At 36.3% G+C, this 22,042-nt stretch overlaps 1 protein-coding gene across 7 annotated transcripts in view; it reads right to left on the reverse strand.

Annotated features, from left to right (window-relative positions):
• The window catches only part of kcnab2a (potassium voltage-gated channel subfamily A regulatory beta subunit 2a), a 96,540-nt gene that overhangs the window by 41,611 nt on the left and 32,887 nt on the right, over positions 1–22,042 (reverse strand). For 5 of the 7 annotated variants that reach the window (XM_065240781.2, XM_065240778.2, XM_065240780.2 and 2 more), the window contains exon 3: positions 21,889–21,930. The exons of 1 other annotated variant lie outside the window; for it this stretch is intronic. In XM_065240781.2, the coding sequence (XP_065096853.1) occupies positions 21,889–21,930 (42 nt within the window). Of the gene's footprint in view, positions 1–12,002; positions 12,287–16,929; positions 17,038–21,888; positions 21,931–22,042 lie in introns of those variants that run through there. One more of the 7 variants, XM_065240776.2, reaches the window with a different exon arrangement.

Genomic DNA, 22,042 nt, shown 5'->3' on the forward strand with positions numbered 1-22,042 from the left:
TACCAAATAGGAAGTGCGCTTTACACTCCCGCTCTATAGGTGGTGGCATGGCGTTGAGAAACTTTACACCAAACCCCATAAGAAGAAGATTACGCTCATGTGTGGCTAGGCTGCATTAAAGGAAAACACCACTGTTTTTCAATATTTTACTATGTTCTTATCTCAACTTAGATTAATTAATACATACCTATATTTTTTCAATGCGTGAACTTAATCTTTGTACAGTACATCGTGAATGTGTTAGCATTAAGCTTAGCCCCATTCATTCCTTAGGATCCAAACAGGGATGAATTTAGAAGCCACCAAACACTTCTATGTTTTCCCTATTTAAAGACTGTTACATGAGTAGTTACATGAGTAAGTGCTGCAAACTAAGTGCTCTTTCACCATACAATATAGTTCTCATTTTTTTCCTCTAAAAAATCGCCACATTTTATTTTGTGCCACCATACTTACTCGTGTTACTACTCATGTAACGATTTCGGCTTGCACAGTTTTGTAGTTTATTAAAAGTTGATTAATTCTGCATGTGTCGCGTGTCCATGTTGCACCAAAATGCGACACTGCACTCCCTTGGCTCCGCTGCAACACATCCGCCATGTGTTAAGTTGAATTGATGAATGGTTCCCAACATAATAAAAAGCAAACAGACAGACAGACAGACACAGAGATTACTGCCTTTATTAGAGATAAGAATATGTTCAGCCCTGAAGATTCAAATATTCGGTGTTGATTACTTACCCAAGCTTTAAAGCTCAAAAACTGGTATTCGGACCAGCCCGATCATCTATACCTCTCTTTTATACCCGCCATAAAGTCCTGATCCAATAGAAAGATTAAAAATATGAGAGAAATGAGGAAATTTATTTAAACGGGAGGATAGCGGGATAGAATGGTAAAATACGGTAGAATTTTGTTTTGGCCCAGAATTGTAATTTCGTCAAATCACTAAAAACAATAAAAAAATCAATGAATAAACCACATGAAAGAGAGATGCAAAATTAAATCAAGTTTGCCAACACATTTAAATAGATTTAAATCCAATTCACCAAATTCCACACATTTCTCTTAAAAAATCTACCCAGCAAATGTGGGAAAAAGTCAGCAGATTTCACCTGAACCTAGTTAATACAACATTAAACATTAACAGATAATGCCATTTAAGATTTTTCATTGTCATCACCAGCTATACAGTCTCCTGTGGAATGCTAAATAGCAAAAAAGCAATAGCTTTTGATTAAAGCCAAACAGAGACAGCTGAGCAAAACATCATGAAAACTTAAAACCGAGGACTTGCTTGTCGTTTTGTTGATACTTGCATGCATGCTTCGGTGTCACACTGAATATTCCCAAATGGAGTATTCCAATATCCCACACACAGATTTTTTTTCAAAAGAAAACTGCAAATGGAGAATTGCCATTTGTTGGCAAGCGGTAACACACATATCACGATACGTTAACAAACACGCACAATGACTCCTGCGAATGCAAATAAGCCATTATGCAAATCACTCTAATCATGTCTAACTAACAGCTGCTACACACACAGCTGTGCTACACACTCAGAATGTATTAAAGCCAAGAGAGATGCATATCTACTGTATACTGACAGACAGAGAGTGAGGTGTGTCATACAGAAAGACGTGCATATACTGTATGCATGCACACAATCTTAGCAGACAAAATGACAAAACGTATATGCATTATTTGTGAATTAAAATGTACTTTATCAAATTGTAAGATTGTCAAAATAGAGCTGGGACTGTTTTTAAGATTATGCACTACTGAAACAATGAGAAGAGTTTGCACCCTTAAACAGTGTTTTAGTAATAGTTATGCATCCTACATTATAATTAACCCAGCGTTGATATTATGTTGACATGAACACAGCCACAGTCAGTTGGCTTCTTAGGACTCATGAATCATGCGTCCTGGTTCTGAAGCTTTCCTCAACCAAACAGTTTTCAATTACACAGCCCACTTCCCTTTAAAAACTCTACCGCACCCTCCTGTCAGAGCGGAAAGACTGCAGCTCGGGTCAGACCTGAAACTGTAACATGACAGCTGTCACTTGAGATTCACTTTCACAACTCTGATTCAACCCAGATAACACCTGAATCCAAAACCATGCCTCCGTTACTCTGATGATGTAGCACAATTTTTTGATTTTTTTTAAATAATTGTCACCTATGCTAAGAGTTAATTTTTTTATAGATGTTAAAAAAAGCTATACCATATGGCAGGGCTAGGCAACTGGCGGCTCGCTGGCCAAGTGCGGCCCTCCAATCCTTTTTTATCCGGCCCGTTGGTCATCTTTGGCCGATCGGACGGCTGTAGCCTCCAGAGGTCGCGTATGCAGACTTCATATACGTCATCAAGTTTAAGTTAACTGAGTATTACTTTCAAAAATCATAAGGAGATTACAACAATTTACGATTAACTAAGAAAAATAGTGAACTTTATGACTGTTAAAATTTTGAAATAAGATTCACAGTAGTGACGTATGCAGCCTGGAAATGCGACCTCCGGAGGCTGCAGCCTTCAGATTGAGAAACAGCCATAGTCTGATTTAAATTTAGCGTGGTTACTTTTACCTTTCCACTGTACATGACAAATGACGTCCGAAAACACGAATGGGAGTCAGAAAGGGGCTGTGTGGGATGCCAGCCATCTGCGGGTGCATAATTATCCAATCCAATTTGAGCTTTGGATGCATTAAAGAAAATAAACATTTGCGACTAGACCGCATGTGACACGCCAACTGAAAATAATGTATTTCAAAACTGTGTGCAAAGTTAAAATTATTAAATCTTTTTTTGTTTCACTTTATCAGTAACACTTGAATACTTTATGTAAATTATTAACTATAAATGTATTCGTAGATTAAAGGTTCTTACGGTGGATTCAGCTTCTCTCCCATGACAGATTTACGATTTTATTGCAATTTCATTACGACTACCCCTAGGGGGCTAATAGGGGGATTCAATTTTTTTATGAATGCACAAAATGCCTAAATGAACTCCAGGGGTACATTTGCCAAAATGTGCAGTAATTTATATCTTTAGCTGCTTTTCTATTCAAAATTTGCACAAAACTTTAACGTTATTTTCTAAATAAAAACTATTGCGAAATGATGGCGTTTTCAATAACTGATGCGGATGACATGCTGTGATGTATATGAATACTTTTGCGCTAGTCAGTTCTTGTGACACCGCATTAAGTCAAACACACCTCTTCTGTCTTGTCCTCCAACCAAACATACCGCACCATATTCAGTATGGTTCCCACTCTTAGCCAAATGGCAAAATTCCTGACTTTTCCTGACTTTAAAGCTAATTTTCATGACTTATGTCTGAGATGCCGTGAGCTTGATAATGTAGTGTTTATAAAAATGAACATTAATGTATAAAAATTAATAAACAATGCCAATAAATTGCTGTTTAGATTGTACTCTCACTTGAAATCAGTGAAGGCTTGGACCTGGAAACAGTGTTCCTTATGTCACAACTTAACAAGTGGATTACATTTTGATAAATGCAAACTAAGATTTAAAGCAAGAAACAAAATCCCTGATATTCCATGAATTGGACAAAAAATATTACATTCCCTGACTTTTAAAGGAGTAGTCCACTTTAGGTCCATTGACTTTTTATAGTAGGGAAAAAATACTATGGTAAGTCAATGGTCCCCATCTGTAAAGTGGACTACTCCTTTAATACCTGCAAAAGACCTTTAAAATTCCATGATATTCCAGAAATTCCATGACCCTTTGGAACCCTACATGTTTAATGAAAGATCATGTGATTTTTATGGACCTCAGGTATCCTGTAAAAAGTTCCTGTTACAAATTGCCTACAGAAACTGGTTTGCTGTATATGAGAGTTGATGCAAAATTGATGTGCTTCCATTCGCTATTTCAATTTGTGCAATTTGAAGGGTAATGGAAATGCAGCTATTGTCACATTGTTATCAACTATTATGCTGAAAATTATATTTAATAACTGTTTGGTAATAAAACAATTCCTTAAATCCTTAAATTAAAAGATACTTTATCTTATTTCATAATGTTCTATTTGAAAAATTATAGACTCCACCCAACAAATAAGATTATAGCATATAAATAAATTTGGAACCAATGCAAACAAGCATAACATTATGCCAGACTAGGGTGGAAAGACCATAAAAAAATGTAAAACAAACATTTTGAAATTGAAAACTGACTCAGCATTCTGATTGGATGAGACACACTTGACCTAGTGCAAAATTGCAAACTCAATTCTCTAATGTCAGCATCTAAACAGCTTCTTGCTTCATTTAAGAGCTCAACTTCAGCTTATCCTTAAAATCTAACTAATCTCAACGTTTCCTTTTACACAAAGTGCTGACAGCACAATATCTGCTTTTTACTGTAAAACAGACGGTTACAGTTACAGTCATATTCAGAGAATATGATTCTCAGCATGCATTTATGAAGAACCTTTACAAAGATAGAAGAAATGGGAAATTACTCACATGGTAAAAAATGTAACAAGTAATAACATCCACAAATGAGGTGTTATTTTCACAGGTGGCCTATAATTGCTCGCTGACAGACCCTATCCATCACTATTAGATCAACTGACACGGTTAGACTGACATTTTCAGCAAGCGTGTGATGACTGGAGAATTGCGACAGGAGTCCACTCACTGTCACAACACTTTTTTGTGTTTGTCTGGAGAGGAAGGATTTCACAATTTTGCCAGAAGGCTTGACTTAATGGCACAAAAACACACTAAATCACCTGACAGGAGAAGGGTCTGACTCCTGCCCCCATGAACTAAACTCTAACCAGTCATATCCGAAAATGACAAGGAATAAAAATTGGTGGTCAGCAACAAAGTTAATAGCCTTTCTGAGTCACAACAAAAAATTCACTACACCATGAAAACACAAACACCGCAAGGTCTCAAAAGATTTTTATCTAAACGGAGAACTCAGCGCTTTACGAATCAATTGTTTTTGTAACTTATATAACAAGACACCAAGGGATTGCAGCAGTCAGCTATGCTACAGAGACAATTAGTGCTCAATCTATAAAATCCACTAAACCACGCAGGAAAATGGGAGATCAGAAGTACAGTTAAGATCGAATTCCCCCAGAAAACTGTCAAACAGTAAACAACGCTACATCTCTGGACAAAGCACTATCTGGAAAGAGAAATCAGATTTTCACCTGTGCAAACTCCTACAGAAAATGTATGTTGGCGAGAGCCGAAGTGTGAATCTGAAGGGCTGTAACATAATTTGACACGGCTCTCAGAAACCAAACACCTTTACAAACACACATAATCTGCATAGGAATGCCCTAGAAAACATTTACAACATTAAGACTGTAGGGGGGAGCAGGGCACAACTTAACGCTTTTTGGTTTTGACTGAATCATTAAAAAAATATTTGAGTTTGATAAATTATATTTTTACATTTGAACATTTGAAGTTTGTTTCTATTACTTACCATTCTTGGATAATTACACCAAACGTAACAGAAGTGCAAACGTTACAACTTACCCCATAGGTGGGGTTAATTGTAACAGTCAGGGGGTTAGTTGTAACACTTGCTAAAGTTTAAGTTTGCAGGCAAATATTTCAATACTATTTTGTCTATATACTTGAAGTGGATATTGTTTATACATCTGTCTATAATAGACAGCTATCCACACTGTATTCATTCATTCAGCTCTTTTCTTACAATAGTTCAATTATAAATGGATACAAATGTCTAAATATGTGAGTAAAAAGCAGCACAACTATGACAATTTTTTTTAAATGTGACCCAGCCTGTAATAACCATACTACAGTTTCAAAAATCTAATTCTGAGATAATGAGCATCAAAGTCTGATTTTAGCCTTTTATTTTATTATGATTTCAATCTTTGACGTGATATGAACAAAAGTAAATTTGACACACAATTTTTAATAAGACAGGAACATTTATTTTGTTGGCAGCCAGCAATCATTCGTATGTCGTCTATTTAAAACAACGCCAAGAATTACGCTAACAGCGGTTTTCATATCGTAAGTGCTGAGGGGTTAGTTGTAACACAGCATTACAATTAACCCCACTGGGTCAAAATATTTTCAAGCCCACCAAAAAAGTTGCTAAGAGCTGCAGATATATTTCAAAACGATGCTATGTTTTAGTCAACAAGACACTGATTAATATGACAAACTGTAGCATTGGATTTGGTATCTTACACACCCAACTTAGAAACCGGAAAAAAAACATATGATGAAAAAAATTACTTACATGCCACCAAAACACTCGTTCATCAATAACTCTCTGGAAAAACATTATACATTTCCAATAATTTGCGGGAGATCTGTCTTTTGGCTGCATGGAAAAAATTCCAGAAAACCAAAACGCTCAACCTTGTGCATGTTAATTTAATTAATTTAACTCACTGTTATTCAATCCTTCATCTTAATGTACTTTAATGTAATCATATATAGTTGACAAGAGACAAAGTGAAGTATGATTATCTCTGGGCTCTTGGGTGCTCTTAAGATGAACTCATAGCCTGTCCACTGAGATTTCCCTTCAAAAGCAAGATGTCAGGATATGTCAGGTTCATAAAGTTATAAAATATCTGGGGAAGCCCTCTTATGTAATGCTGCCATATTGAGTTGGACAGAGGAAATGATTTGTGGAGGTATGACGTAAGCAAAAACTGTGTGGAACTACTGCAATTTTTTCATTTAGATAGCAAAGTGTGGACCTTTGCATTCTTATTTTGATTTGAAAAAATATGCATTGTGTTAAAGCACTATACACTTTAATGTACTCTCCTCAACAAATGAATAAAAAGAGCTACTCAATACTACTTAGTCCTTACCATATATATTTCATATACAGTATATGGGAAACCAGGATTACAATAGCTTTTAACCTTAGAAGCCTCTGATAACAACCTTAAACTAATGCACTTTAAAAACACTGCCATAACTATTCTAAGAGCAAATATGATTATATCAGCTCATATGACCACAGCAACTTTGCACATATCCTCTAGACAGCAGGAACTTAGCTATCTATTAAATTCAGTATATAAGTGTTCAGTAAGACTCTAAGAGCATCCACAAAATGATTTCTATCTTTACGATCTGAAAAATGTAGAAAATAACAAAGAGAAATACAGACAAGGTCCAAAGCATAAAGCACTGTTGAATCTGCTAATATAGATCCATTAATTACTCAGATGTCCCAATTAAAAAATGTGTGTGCATTTTGATCGATACAAAGTGCACTCACAACAATTATAGCCTGCAAAGCATTTTCCCCTGATATCCACAGAGCAACTATACAATCGCACAATTATATAAAACTCCACACATACATACACCATCATAAATGGCTAGAGGAAATGGGCAGTGATCATACTGATGGGAATTAAACAATGTTTTCTTTGCAGTTGTCGTCAACCTTGGCTGTGTCTCAATCAGCTCCCTTATTTAGTAGTCAGGGCACTGATCAGAAACATCAGGGACATTTTCAGGGGTGTCTCAATTACAAAATCCTTCCAGTGCACTGGAACGATTGTTCCCTAAAAATTCCCACAATGCAACGTAAAAACCAGTGAGCTTCGATGGTCCCTACAGACAGTATGTTCCCATACCAAAAATCACGTGACCTTTTCTAAAGCTCTTCAACTGAAATCAGGAGAGCCAACTCAATAAACTTCAAGAAACGCAACCAAACATTTTTTTTTAGTGTAATTTAAACACACATTGCTAGACATGAAGAGCCACAATCTACTTAATATTTAAATTTAATATTTCTTCAAATTTATGCACAGATATGTAAGAGAATAATGAAATGTTTTTTTTATAATTTATGTTCAAAAATTAAGTCAGAGAGATGTTGGCTCACGGGTTGTTGATGAATAATGGCTGTGATTTATTACAAAGCCCTTAAGCAGTCACGTCACAGAAAAATAAATGAACAGTGTCCCAATGTGAAGTGAGCTTACCAGTGCCCGAACCTATGTACACAATACTGATTCACGAAATCGGGAGCTGATTGAGACACAGCCCTTGTAATTCTGAGTAGCACTTATGTGCATATACTGCCACCTGCTGGCTAAGCAAGGACATGCAAGACCACACTATCAAAACTTAAAAAAAAATTATTCCTGTGCATAGACTGCGTGTGCTGCTCCATTAAACTATAAGCATCCTTGACATTAAAGGATGACTTACAGCGCATATCAGTTTGAAGGTCACTTTAAAATCAATATTTAGCCATTTGCTTGTATAATTCCTCACAAAGAAATTTGACCTGGCCTCCTTGACAGACGTCAGACAGACTAATGTCACACGACACCCATCAATGTGCTGAAATGATAGATGGCAGAAAGTTAATCTCAGTCTGATGGAGAAAGTGCATGTCTTTACTTTTCACAAAACTGGATCTCCACCTAGTGTTTATATTTGGTAATTACAACTTTCTAATGAATGGATGAACATTAAAGAGCCATCTTTGCACTTTAAAATCTGCTACAGAAGTGCTACACAGCGGGAAAACACCAATGCCAACTTTTTATGCAAATAAAATGGCAATACAAAATGTATAGATTAATTCATTGCACAAAATTTAGCTGGAGGAGGGAATTTTTTTGTGGAAGCACCATGCATTAAATAGACCAAGCACTGGTCTATAACTATGGAGGTTTATAAATGTGATACAGCTAGACATAAAGCTGAAATCAGATAAATGAGACAAATGAGACAAAGAGCACGAAATTTACAGTGGCTTTTAACAGTAACGGTGAGATACTTGGAAGGTGTAAGTAAATCGCTTTTGTGGGTCAAACTTAATTTAAGTGAGTGCTGCTCTGACGGTTGCATGTCAAGGTGATCTACGTATCACCTTAACAAACAAACTTAAGTTCTACACCTCCAACTTCAACACAACAACTGATCCTGCACCTACACAACACGCTCCAAAAATCCATAGGAAGTAGTATGTCATTCAAGTACTTTTTGGAGTGGTATTATCATTTCGGACGCAGTTCTCCTAATCTTGCATGCGCTACTTTAAAGGATGGACAAACTCAGCCACAGCCTTTGGTTTAAAGGGACACTTCACTTTTTTTGAACATATGCTCATTTTCCATCTCCCATAGAGTTAAACATTTGATTTTACAGTTTTGGAATCCATTCAGCAGATCTCCGGGTCTGGCGCTAGCGCTTTTAGCATAGCTTAGCACAATACATTGAATCTGATTAGACAATTAGCATCGCGCTAAAAAATAATCGCAACTTTAAATTTTCTGTTGGTCTTAGTACACGATGTAACTACAGAAGAGTCTTTAAATAGGAAAAATACCCAAACTCTTTGGTTATTTTTAGCACAATGCTAATGGTCTAATCAGATTCAATGGATTGTGTGCTAAGCTATGCTAAAAGTAGTAACGCCAGACCCGGAGATCTGCTGAATGGATTCCAAAACAGTAAAAATCAAATGTTTAACTTTAGGGGAGCTGGAAAATGAGTATATTTTCAAAAAAGTGGAATGTCCCTAAGAGAATACTATGCAACTTTTACAATGTCTGCTGTCAAAATAAAGTGCATTGCAATCAAAGCCCAGTCTTTAACACACTGATAAGAGATCTGCCCATGTTAGTAAGTGGTAGTATTACACAAGCACCATATTGTCTGTCCTAAGGAGACACATAGTATGGCATGAGAGGCATTCTCTTTCACAGCTTCAGCGTCTATCTATACCTTCATCTCTGAATTAATGATGAGGGTGATCGGAAATGCATGTTTCTGCCTGACCCGGATGTGAGACGAAGATACGTGGTGATCCTAGCTTTGCTGAGCAACACATGTTCAAGTGTCAACGTCCTTGTTCCTGAGAGCCGATCAGATTTTAGGGTTCGGTTCAGTGTTAATGTCAGGGGTAGGTTTAAGGCTGTGTTTAAATTTAATTCAGGAGATGCACCGTAAACCCAGACAAGTTGAATTTACTTTAAAAATTAAATGAAAGTTGTTGCCCTAAAGAAGTAATGTAAACTAAAACAATAGTACATTTAACTTAACATTTTAAGTTGATTTAAAGGATTAGTCCATTTTCTTAAAAAAAATCCAGATAACTTACTCACCACCATGTCATCCAAAATGTTGATGTCTTTCTTTGTTCAGTCAAAAAGAAATTATGTTTTTTGAGGAAAACATTACAGGATTTTTCTCATTTTAATGGACTTTAATGGACATCAACACGTAACAGTTTTAATGCAGTTTAAAATTGCAGTTTCAAAGGACTCTAAATGATCCCAAACGAGGCATAAGGGTCCTTTTTGACAAGAAAAATAAAAAATGCACTTTTAAACCACAACTTCTTGTCTATCTCTGGCCCTGTGAAGCGCCAGTGATTTTTTTTAAAGAAAATGTACTAATCCTTTAACTTGAAATAATTTGTAATATTAATTGTTCTGTCAAACATCTCCACTTCAAAGATTTTCTATTTTTAATTAATTTATAATTATATTACTTTTAGTGTTATAAATTTTGTTAAAAACACAAAATTTATGACTGACTATACATCAAAAATATAATTCACAACAAAACAAATGTTAAACAAATATTTAAGGTTCTTATCATTTCTAAATCTGTGAAAAAGCATAAATAATCAAAATATTCAGGCACAAAGAATTATGGGTATTCCTTACAACAAGTCGTGATAATATTAAGTTGATTTCAATTGAATGTTTTAGTTTAGTTAATTTTACACGCTTAAACATTAAATTAACTAAGATTTTTTTTAAGTATTGTCCAAAACAATATCTGGGTTAACAGTGTGCACAGATACACCGCTAAATTAGTTACAGGTCAACAGGTCATCCAATTCAATCATTTTAACTTTAACTATAGAGAAAATGTAAAAAGTTTTCAAGCACACCATGGTCACAATATTAATAAACAAAACCTGTCATTCAACACAGCCACAATGTTTTAGCTAAGCAATATAAAGCCAAGTAAACTCATTGGCTATGGAGACAAATACAGATACTTAAGATCTCTCTGAATGGCACTAATTTTCATCATGAGTAAGTTTTCTACGATCCATTGTTAGGACGTAATGAAATAACAACCACTTGCCTTGTAACATGACTCTCACTCCCAGAACTGACACCAGATCAGATCTTAATGGTCGGCTGAGTGAGCGTTACAGCAAAGCAGAATAGACACGCTGACCGACTGCTGTGTTGATACACAACACCAGACAGCCAAAGACCAGCAAATTTCTCTCACAATGCCAACAACATCCATAGAGTAATAACAAAAAAAATTATTGCATTAGTACAAAATTCTGAACTTTTTTTGCTTGCACCATGATGTGAACCAATAACAAATAATTTTTTTGTACTTTTTTACAATTTAAAACTACATTTTACAACTCAAAACTTGTGTTTTTTTCCACAATTGGGAGCTGACGCAGTTCCAAATAAATTCCCTAACCTGGAGCAAAGACACTGAGAATCCATGATATTAAAGAAAATCTTGTCACATGCTGAGATGATGAAGCTTTGCTCTGCTGACTGAGAGATTGATGGGCCCTTCCTTCATTGTTGGGCAAATATGCTGCCGACCTAGATGATGAAAATAAACCCAGAGCTGCTTGCATGAAGAGGAGCAAACAGACTGCAGTAACCGCAGTGGTGCAGAGCTCTGAGCTGTTGGATGTTTCAAGTGATTATGGATGTTGAGCTTTATAGTTTTAGCATTATAGTTTCAGCAGTTTCAACCTGTTGCTTGAGTTTCAACAATAAAGATCACAAAGCTTTAAAAAGACATTCACATTTAAGCAACAGACAAACCAAGACTAGATGTAGCCCACTAAACCATGATGTGGAACAACACTGTCCTAAACTAGAACATCTGCCATAACACTGTCCTAAAGACCCCAGTCAACACAACCCAGAGTTTTTCTGACAGCTTTCACGTCCAAGTATTTTTCTTACCTGTACTTCATTCCAGTCTGGTAGGACACACATTCCTCCAGCGCCAGGCCGTTCATCTTGAGGAAGTCTTCCATGTTCTTGACCTGGGCAGCGACCCTTTGCTCTCGGAGTCGCTGGAGTTCAGCGTGGTCCGTTTGTCTCGGGGGCTGATTCAGACCCTGATCCGAGTGATAGCGGCTAATGCCGCTGCGTATACTCTCGCTGTAGGACATGGACAGCATCTTGCCACCGCTGCTGCTACTACTGCTTTTCCGCACGCCGCTTGCCCCCACAGGTTTGGGGATCTGCAGGTTTTCGGAGGGGAGAGTGGATTTTCTCCGGCCAACGGTCCCCCCCGCATACCCACCCGCAAACATGATTCAGCCCTTTCCCCCGCCACCCCTTTCAAAAACACGCACTCTCGCACCTGTCTGATTCTGCCACGAGTTATGAGAACTCGAACACACACATCCACGCACACGTAGGCTTGGGAAACTGGGACCGGGAGAGAGTCGAAAGCTGGGTTGTGACATTGCCTTAAATAGCAAGGGTGAGGAGGGAACAAAAGCGGAGAATTCTGGTCTTGCGTCTTGTAATCAGAGATTGTTCCGCCCCTTTCCTGACAGATACAATAACACAGCTACAGGAGCAAGACTCAGGTGGGTTCAGGCAGGTGCTGCAGGTCTCAGGTAAACAGAAACACTAGAGGGCATACACAACGCACTGGGCACATGCACGAAACAACAGGTGGAGAAATCAATATGATTCCAATATGATTATAGAAGTGATAAAACACAAACAAATGCAATTAAACGTTTATAAATTCTTAAGTTGTGTGGAGCCCAGTGTGTCTGACATCAAAGTTTAGTTAATTTAGTTTGTATGAGATTGTTCTTCAAACGCAGGTAAACATGATTTGCATCTAATGCAATGAAACAGACACTAGAGTTAAAAAGGGTTTCTGGACAACTCAATCGTAGGTTTGTCCAGACGCTGAATGTCAAACCAGTCAAATTTGAGCAGGGTCTAACTTTGAAGATGTGCAGCAATGTGGCAAGGTGATTGCAAATAAGATCTGCCGCCTGATACAGATACTGCAGTCGAAGAGACACGCCAGCAGCATAGTGACTTAATAGCTATTAGTGTGAGTGCAGCTTAAGCTGGGATAGGTGAAAGTTTTTACCCGCAGAAAAAATGAAGATAAAATTAATCTAAAACGGCATAATTTGAAAGTATTTAATACAGAGTTCCCCCATGTCAAATTCCCTGACATTCACTGGAATTTCCATAAACTACGTTAGAACCGGTTAGAACAAAAAATAAAGTTCCTGAACCGATTAATAACGTTCAATGTCAGCTGTGGGACATACAAATAAATAGGCTGATCATTAGGACATTAAACTTAAATTATTAGTAGTGATGCACCGATGTATCGGCCGCCGATATTTATCGTCTGACTTTTGATGAATTTGAAACCATCGGCATATCAGCAATAGTTTATTTATTATTTATTTATTATTTAATATTGTTTATTTATTAACTGCATAAAGAAATCCATTATATGTAAAAATGAGTTAATGTTGTTAATAAAATAAATGCTGAATAGCAAAAACCACCTTTGAAGGTTGTCATGCTGTCTTTTTATATTTGTTTTAGCTTAATTTGTGCCTCTCTTATTATGTTGGTCAGTTGAATGTTAATTAGATCAAATCCATGTTCAGTAAAAATTATTTGATGCAGAAATAAACTAGCTAATAGACCATCTGTATAGTATTGTATACAAGTGTTTAATATTGGCATCGGTATGGGCCAGAAGTTGTCTGTTTAAATCGGTGCATCCCTAATTATCAGTCTACATAATTTTCCTTAAGTCTCTATCTTGTCATCAAACATTAAAAAGGCTACATTATGCAAGTGGCATAACTGTAATCCTGACATGCCTACATTTGTTGAGTGCACTAAAACATGCGGACACACACAGACGGAGGACGAATTACAAACGCCGCTTCAGGAAGAAAATGCAGTCGCTCCACAAAAATTGAAAATTACGTTGTTTTTTAGTGCTTTATTTGCCAAATGTATTTTACACAGTAGTAGTGACACAGTAGTGCAACTCTCTCAACACATCAAGAGTTCTGATCTTTGAAGGGCATAGGGATAATCACATTTAATTGGAGTTGGACCGGACACATTCAGCCACATGTGCGTATGTGCGTAAAGAAAATTGCTCACTTTAGTGCCTTTTTGCAGGTAAATTGTTTAAAATCAGTATTAAAATTTGCAAGCCTTTGAAACACATGCAAATGATCAACTTTCACCCTATTTAAATGTGCATATTAATCCGCAAATCGCATGCGAGCCGAACTGTGGGTCGTGATCTGTACGGATCACGGATCAACTGCGATCAATTACACCACTATTTAGTATTAAAAAAAACAAACATCTTCAGATACTTGGAAGCCTACAATATGCACCTCTTATGATCGAGCATTAATGACTTAGAGCTTCTCATTTCTCCAATGAGTCAACGATGACCGGAAGTCTACTTCACCGAGTCATATTGCACAGAAATCTTGTCCAAGAATGAAAAAATAATGGTATTAACCGGTAACCTTTATTTTAAATAAACGGTTCTGTTCCAGAACATATAGTTTTTACTGTATATATATCCGGAACATATATCCAGGTTTACTCTGTATATATATATAGAGAGAGAGAGAGAGAGAGAGAGAGAGAGAGAGAGAGAGGGAGAGGTTTCATCGGATGCACGTGCGGTGACGCGATTACCTGTCTGAGCGAAACTTTACTTCCGGTCTCTGTTTATTAAATATTACTGGTCTGACTAGTGGCTAAACTGAACTCTGGAACAAATACCTCGTCGAAAATAACAAATGTTTTGGTTTCCTAAAGATGAAGGAAGAAGGCGATAATGGATTACCGCTATTTAATGGGAGGTGTGGCAGCCGATCTGTACAGTAGTTAAAATTGTATATATATAGTACACATCTTACACAGTAACGTTAGCTAAGAGTAGTTTTTGATACGCTTTAGCTATGATTTTGAACTATGGTAATCTACTTGTTTTTTCTTTTGCTTGTTATCAAAAATAAACTACTCTAAAAGGACTTTGTTGTTATTGATTCTTTGTGAAGTTTACAGGAAGTTACGTGTGTTCAACGAAAGCCATTTGTTTATGTAGTTACTGCTGTAATGGTTTATAAACATTCAGCTCCATAAATATTGGAACAGAGGCACATTGTGTGATTTTGGCTGTTTATCAACATTAATTCCTGTTACAGTCCTATAAAGAAAATTTGCCTTAAAGTTACACTCTCAGCTTTATGGTTCATTTAAATTGGATGAAGGGTTTAGGAATTACAGCCATTTAAAGGATTAGTCAATTTTCTTTAAAAAAATCCAGATAATTTACTCACCATGTCATCCAAAATGAAGATGTCTTTCTTTGTTCAGTCGAGAAGAAATTGTGTTTTTTGAGGAAAACATTTCAGGATTTTTCTCATTTTAATGGACTTTAATGGACCCCAACACGTAACAGTTTTAATGCAGTTTAAAATTGCAGTTTCAAAGGAATATAAACCATCCCAAACGAGACATAAGGGTCTTATCTAGCGAAACGATTGTCATTTTTGGCAAGAAAAATAAAAAAATATGTACTTTTAAACCACAACTTATCGTCTTCCTCTGGTCCTGTGACGCGCCGGCGCAACCTCACGTAAAACTTCATCACGTCAAGAGGTCACGGATGATGTATCGAAACTATGGAAGTGTGGAGAAAGAGGACCGTTCTGACGTTTTTGTATGTTGAATGATACTAATTAATGTCTTTGTGTCAGTTTATTGTTTAAAGTTGTCCGTAAATGTGCGTTTCATATACCTAAGACGTGACATTTCGACGTCATTACACACTTACGTGAGGTAGCGTTAGCTACACAGCCGGAGGAAGAAGAGAAGTTGTGGAATAAAAGTGCATTTTTTTTTTGCCAAAAATGACAATCGTTTCACTAGATAATCCCCATGTCATCCAAAATGTTGGTGAGTAAATTATCTGGATTTTTTTAAGAAAATGCACTAATCATTTAATATGTAACTCCTCCTTTTTAAAGAGCCCAAAAGTAATGAAACAGATGACTTAAAAAACATTGTTAAAAAAGTATTGTCAATTTGTTAAATAATTTCCTCATAAATGAAGGATGTTAAAGGTCTGAAAATGATTTTAAGTGTGGACTTTGGAAGCTGTGGCTGTGAACACACATCATGTGGTTCAGGGAGATCTCCATGCAAATGATACAGACCATATTTAAGTTTCAAAAAAACAACAAATCCATTAGTCAGACAAGACAGTAGGAATATTAGTCGATGCCAGATCAACAATTTGGTTCATTCTGACAAAAAACGCACTATCGAGCTGGGGAAATTCCTGGACATCCGTATAAGATAACAATATGATTGCATTATCCTCTCCATGATAGAGAAAAACCACTTTACATTGTCCAGAGAAGTGAAAAATACTCAGGCCAATATTCATGACTGTAACTGGAAAAAATGTTGGTAAACAGCTAAAATATCACAAAATGTGCCTCTGTTTCAATATTTATGGAGCTGAGTATACGTATACACCCACCCATCCACAAGCTTCCCTCAAATAGTTCTACTCTTACTATAAACTATAATCGTAAAAAAACTATAAAATTATAAAAAGCATAACTAATAATTATAATAAAAAGTATTATCATTTTTTATTCCCATGCATTTAGTCACTACAGCAAACCAGCAATTTCAAGCACGAATAATGCAAAATAAATGCCGTTTAAAAAATGCTGCAGCACCACATAAGTGGATAATCAAATATCCATGCAGCTCTTATGATCCGACTCATGCACGCGGGTGAGCAGTCATACCAGATACACACAATCAGCACAAAACTTACCTGAGGTCTTGGAGGTCGGCTCATGAACAAGACGTATGAATGTCAATCTGCCCTTATAAACGCGGCCAACAATGCAGCGATCCACCCTAACTGGGAGTGTCTTACATGCCAGCATCTAAGCCATTAGTGGAAATCACATTGCCCTGATCCTTCCCAACCCCCTTCAACATCGTCCATCACCTCTGCCAGCTCGTCTCCATGAAGAAAATCCATTTATGTCATTCGAGGCAATTTGTTTCTGCTAACCGCAGCAAATAATATCTGGTCTAAATTATTCACAGAAGCTTTTGCGCTAAAAGCTTTTGATTGTTGTTCCATGAGATAATACATAAAGGCATTTCAGTACACTAAGCAAGCACTGATTCTTTACAAAAACAAGCACGCAAACTAAAAGTTTTTCAGTGTCCAAATCAACACTTAAAATCAACACTTTCATACATGAGAAACAGCAAAGTTTTAACTCACAAAAAATTACCAGAAATGCAAGTCCAAAAAAGAAGTCCAAAACTAAAAGACTAGAAACCAACTAAATAATAATATTCTAAAAAAAAATACCAATGTACACAACTCTAAAAAGACAAAAAATGAAACACCTAAGATACTGAAAAAAAAACATCTTAATTTCTCATCACTCTCCATGTTTCCACGTGAACATGATGATCGATTCCTGCCAGGCTGATATTGTAATGCGACTTTAAAAGACTTTGAGCTTAAAAGAACAGAAATGTGCAAGGCTGTGAAATCAAAATTCGATAGAGTGCTCATTATCCTTCCAGCTAGCGAGTCAGGGGTTTTAAGAGCCTATCACCACAACAACCCCTTTTTCAGCCCATAAAAATATGATCCCATACGAAAACAGGAAGAAAAGTGCACTACAGAGGGAGCCAAGAGACCAAAGGGATGCCTTCAGTCTGATGGTTAAAAGCAGAAGCTTCATAAAACAGCTCATCTTGTACTTTCAGGTGATTGTATCTCTTAGGCACAAAGCAATAACAAGGAAGATGTTTCGAATGCAACTTAAAAAATCTATTCCATTACCGTTTGTGCTTGGACAGCTAATGCTTAGATATTGTTGAGGCTTGACATATGTATGCATCACCACATCCGGATTGTTTTGTAATTCGCAAACCATTAAAAATATCTCAAAAGTAAATCCATGGCACGCAAACCAATTCAGTGAATGACAGCTAATACATCCTGTAATGGTCAGTAGTTAAGAATTGCATCAACAAAATGATGGCCGTCAACAAACTAAATACTATAAAGAAGAGACAGAGAGACATGAACACGCGCGAGTGCAAACACACAATGTCGTGTGAACCCTGTGTGAACACAATGCAAACACAATGAACCCTGAAACTAAACTCAGGGTTCACACACCTTGGTTAACTTTAAATTCAAGAACCTTCCAAGGACTTTCCAGGTCCAATACCCTCAAATTCAAGGACTTAATGTTGGGACACCTTTCAAGATAGAGCAAGGTGACATCAAGTTACCTTGTAAGATACATTGTTACAGTTTTCATGTGTCAAACACAACTATGCAAAAAAGCATTCTGGTATGGATCAAAATTTGCATACAGAAGATATTAGCATTCAAAACTAACAGTTTAGCACGTGCACTAAAAAAGTCAAAAAGAATGTATGACGTCATCCTACACTACATATGGAATAATATGGATTTTTTCCAAAAAACTTCAAGCACTTTCAATGACCTGTATCTATGCATGTTTATTTTCAAAAACTTTCCAGGGCCTCGATTTTTCCCCCAGATTCACACACTTTTAAGGATTTCAAGGACCCATGGGAACCTTGTAAACTGGATAATACTGGTTCACATTGAAGGCCAGTCTGATGCAATGAGAACTGTATGCAGTCTGTGTGTTTGATCAATTTCATTTACATTATCACTTACAGTGCACAGCATAAATGAGCACACCCCCTTTGAAAATTAAGATTTTTCTCCATTATTAGTAAATATGAGACCAATTGCCTTTCTTTTTTACAAAATAGTTTTATTAAACATTTATTTGTATTAACAAAAGCGTGAAAGTCACTGACCATCTTTAGGTTTCAAAAAATAATTAATTTAAATCAAATGAGATGTTGCAAAAATGAGTACACACTGATGAATATGTTAGCAAAAAATTAAATAAAGTGTAATTAACAGGAATTTACTAGGAAATGATGAATATAATTAATCATCACGCAGGTGGCCACAGGATAACTGGTAATTGAGGGTGGTATTTAAGAGAGAAAATCCACTCTCATGTAATGGTGATAAAATAGCACCACATGGCAAAGAAATGTCTCAAGACATGAGAAATAAAATCATTTCTTTGCACAAAATGGTCAAGGTTTCAAGATAATTAGTTAGCATTGCTAATAATTTTTAATACTGTCATGAAAGGGATCAAAACATTAAAAAAGGATGGACTTGCGGGAAGCTCTCTGTGATGTCAAGGACGTCCACTGAAGTTAAAACCTCGTCAAGGAAAATTGAATTTTATAGACGGCGTTATGAATACACAGATGTACTGTGAAATACTTAAAGAGAAGATGCTACCATCGCTCTGTGCCATTGGTCACCAGGCAATCTTTTAACATGAGTGTAACCCAAATCCCACATCTAAGGTCACTAATTCATTTTAGAAGAAGCACAGAGTTAAAGTGATTCAGACCTCAACCCCACAGTTTTAGGTATGGGGAGTTCTGAAAAGACAAGCAGAATTTCATTCTCCATCCAGGATCTGAAAGTGGTCATTGTTCAAGAATGGAGAATAAAAGATGTAATTGTATGTTGTCAACTTGTTTATTCAATGTCTAGAAGAATTAGTGATGTTTATTTTTTTAAAGAATGGAGGCCATATTGTTCTTTTAATGAATTTTTGTAGGGTGTACTTATTTTTGCATCACCTCATTTGATTTAAATGTGTTATTTTCCGTGGGGGGTGTACTCATTTATGTTGTGCACTGTATCTTTAAAATGTACAAAAATCAATTCACAAGCAATTTATTTTCACGGCTTTTAATAGTTTATTAAACTTTGAGTTTCGCACCAGTAAATGCTGAACCCAATGCCTAGCCTGCAACACTCTTAATTCTACATGAAGTGAAATTAAACCTAGGTACACATTGTAAGGGACACTGAAACACCTACAGCACATCTTTGTATTGTTGACAGCTCTTATCACTGTGTTTTACGCAGTCTGATGAGTTATCACAACAAGTCACAGATTACATGAGACTGGATGTAATGATACCTTTTAAATTATACCCATGTAAACACTTCTTTGGCATTCATGAGGTATTATCCCTATTTGTAATTCTATAATACACGTCACATTTATTATTTATCAGCCGTAATTTAACTATTACAAACAAACATGACGTGATCACATGTAATATGGCGTTAAAACTATTATTTTTATAATAGTACAATGATGTTATCTAGTAGGCATTAATTAATTAAATCATCAAGTCATGTAATTGATTTGATGTTAACATTTAATATATATTACAAAAAATATTTTTTGAAATAATATTTTAGAATTTAAAGGCTTCATTTTTACCTGGCATACATGTTTTATGTTGCCTAAAAATAAAATGTATTGTGTCCAGTTGAAAAGTTGTTGTTTGTATACGTAGACATTTGCACCATGAAACTGTGGTATTTTTGCTTAAGGTTTTCATACCGCCAAAATATCATACTGGCACATGCCCAGTATTTAGTGATGCACAAAAATGAAAATTCTGGGCTGAAACCGATACCGAAAATTATGGATGCACTTGGCTGAAAATGACTAAAATATTTAAAACTTTTTTTTATACTAATATTAATATTAGACTTTAAATTTCACTAATAAATCTAAGCTGGACTACAAACCAATAAAGTAATCAAACTTTTGAAAAAAGTAACATTCAAATTGGATGAAAATAAAATAAAACTAAATTCTTATTTCAGGGTTTCCACACTTCAGTTAACTTCAAATTCAAGGACCTTTCAAGGACTTTCCAGGTCCAATACACTCAAATTCAAGGACTAAATGTGGGGACACATTTCAAGTGAGAGCAAGGTTACATTGTGTAACCTTTTAGGATACATTGTTACAGTTCCCTTTCGAGGGAACTCGTGCTGCGTCACTGCGGTGACACTTTGGGGACGCCTCCAGGGGTAAGTGCATCTGAATGTGTATATCAAATTCAACCAATGTTGAGGCTTAATGACAAAGACAGGGTGACGCGGGGTATATCGCTATCTGAAATATTGCCAAAGACGCTGTTACAGGGAGGCAAGACGTATGGCAAAGGAGACACAGCGTCTCGTTCCCTTCTCAGGGAAATACAGTTACATACGTAACCCGAGACGTTTTCATGTGTCAAACACAACTATGCAAAAAAGCATTTTGGTATGAATCAACATTCGCATACAGAAGATATAAGCATTTATAGCAAACAGTTTAGCACGTGTGCTTAAAAAGTCTAGAATTTTTATGATATTATCCTACACTACACAGGAAATAATTTGGATTTTTTTTTAGAAAACTTCTTGCATAAAATAGATTCAAGCACTTTCAATGACCTGTATCTATGTATGTATATTTTCAAAAACTTCCCAGGGCCTTGAATTTTTCCCCCCAGATTCACAAACTTTCAATGATGTCAAGGACCCTGTGGGAACCCTGTAATTTGCAAAATAAATTTAACAGATTTTTATCTAGATAATATAAAATTCTAGAAATCTATTATTTGTAAAACAGCTACACAATCAGTTTATATTTTCTGATGTTTTTCTTTTGTTTTTGGCCGAAATTTTTTAGGCTGACAAAATTTCGACGCATCTCTAACGGTATTGGGTGCAGCTACACTAAGACTGAACCCTGAAGACACTTTCCAAAACAGATAAAACAAGAGCAGTATCAGATGGCCATGGCTTATTAATCAGCAAACAAAGAGGTACCTGTAAAACTGCAGCTGGCGTTTTGGGCTCCCGTACCTCGCACTGAGGGCAGCAGAGAGAGAGAGAGAGACAGAGAGGAAAGCTTAGTCTTACAGGCAAAAGGGGAAAGATCAGAAAGAGGACAATAAACAAACAAAAGAGCTTGATGTAGGAA

Source organism: Paramisgurnus dabryanus, chromosome 14 (assembly GCF_030506205.2).
Source record: "Paramisgurnus dabryanus chromosome 14, PD_genome_1.1, whole genome shotgun sequence".
Lineage (NCBI taxonomy): Eukaryota > Metazoa > Chordata > Actinopteri > Cypriniformes > Cobitidae > Paramisgurnus > Paramisgurnus dabryanus.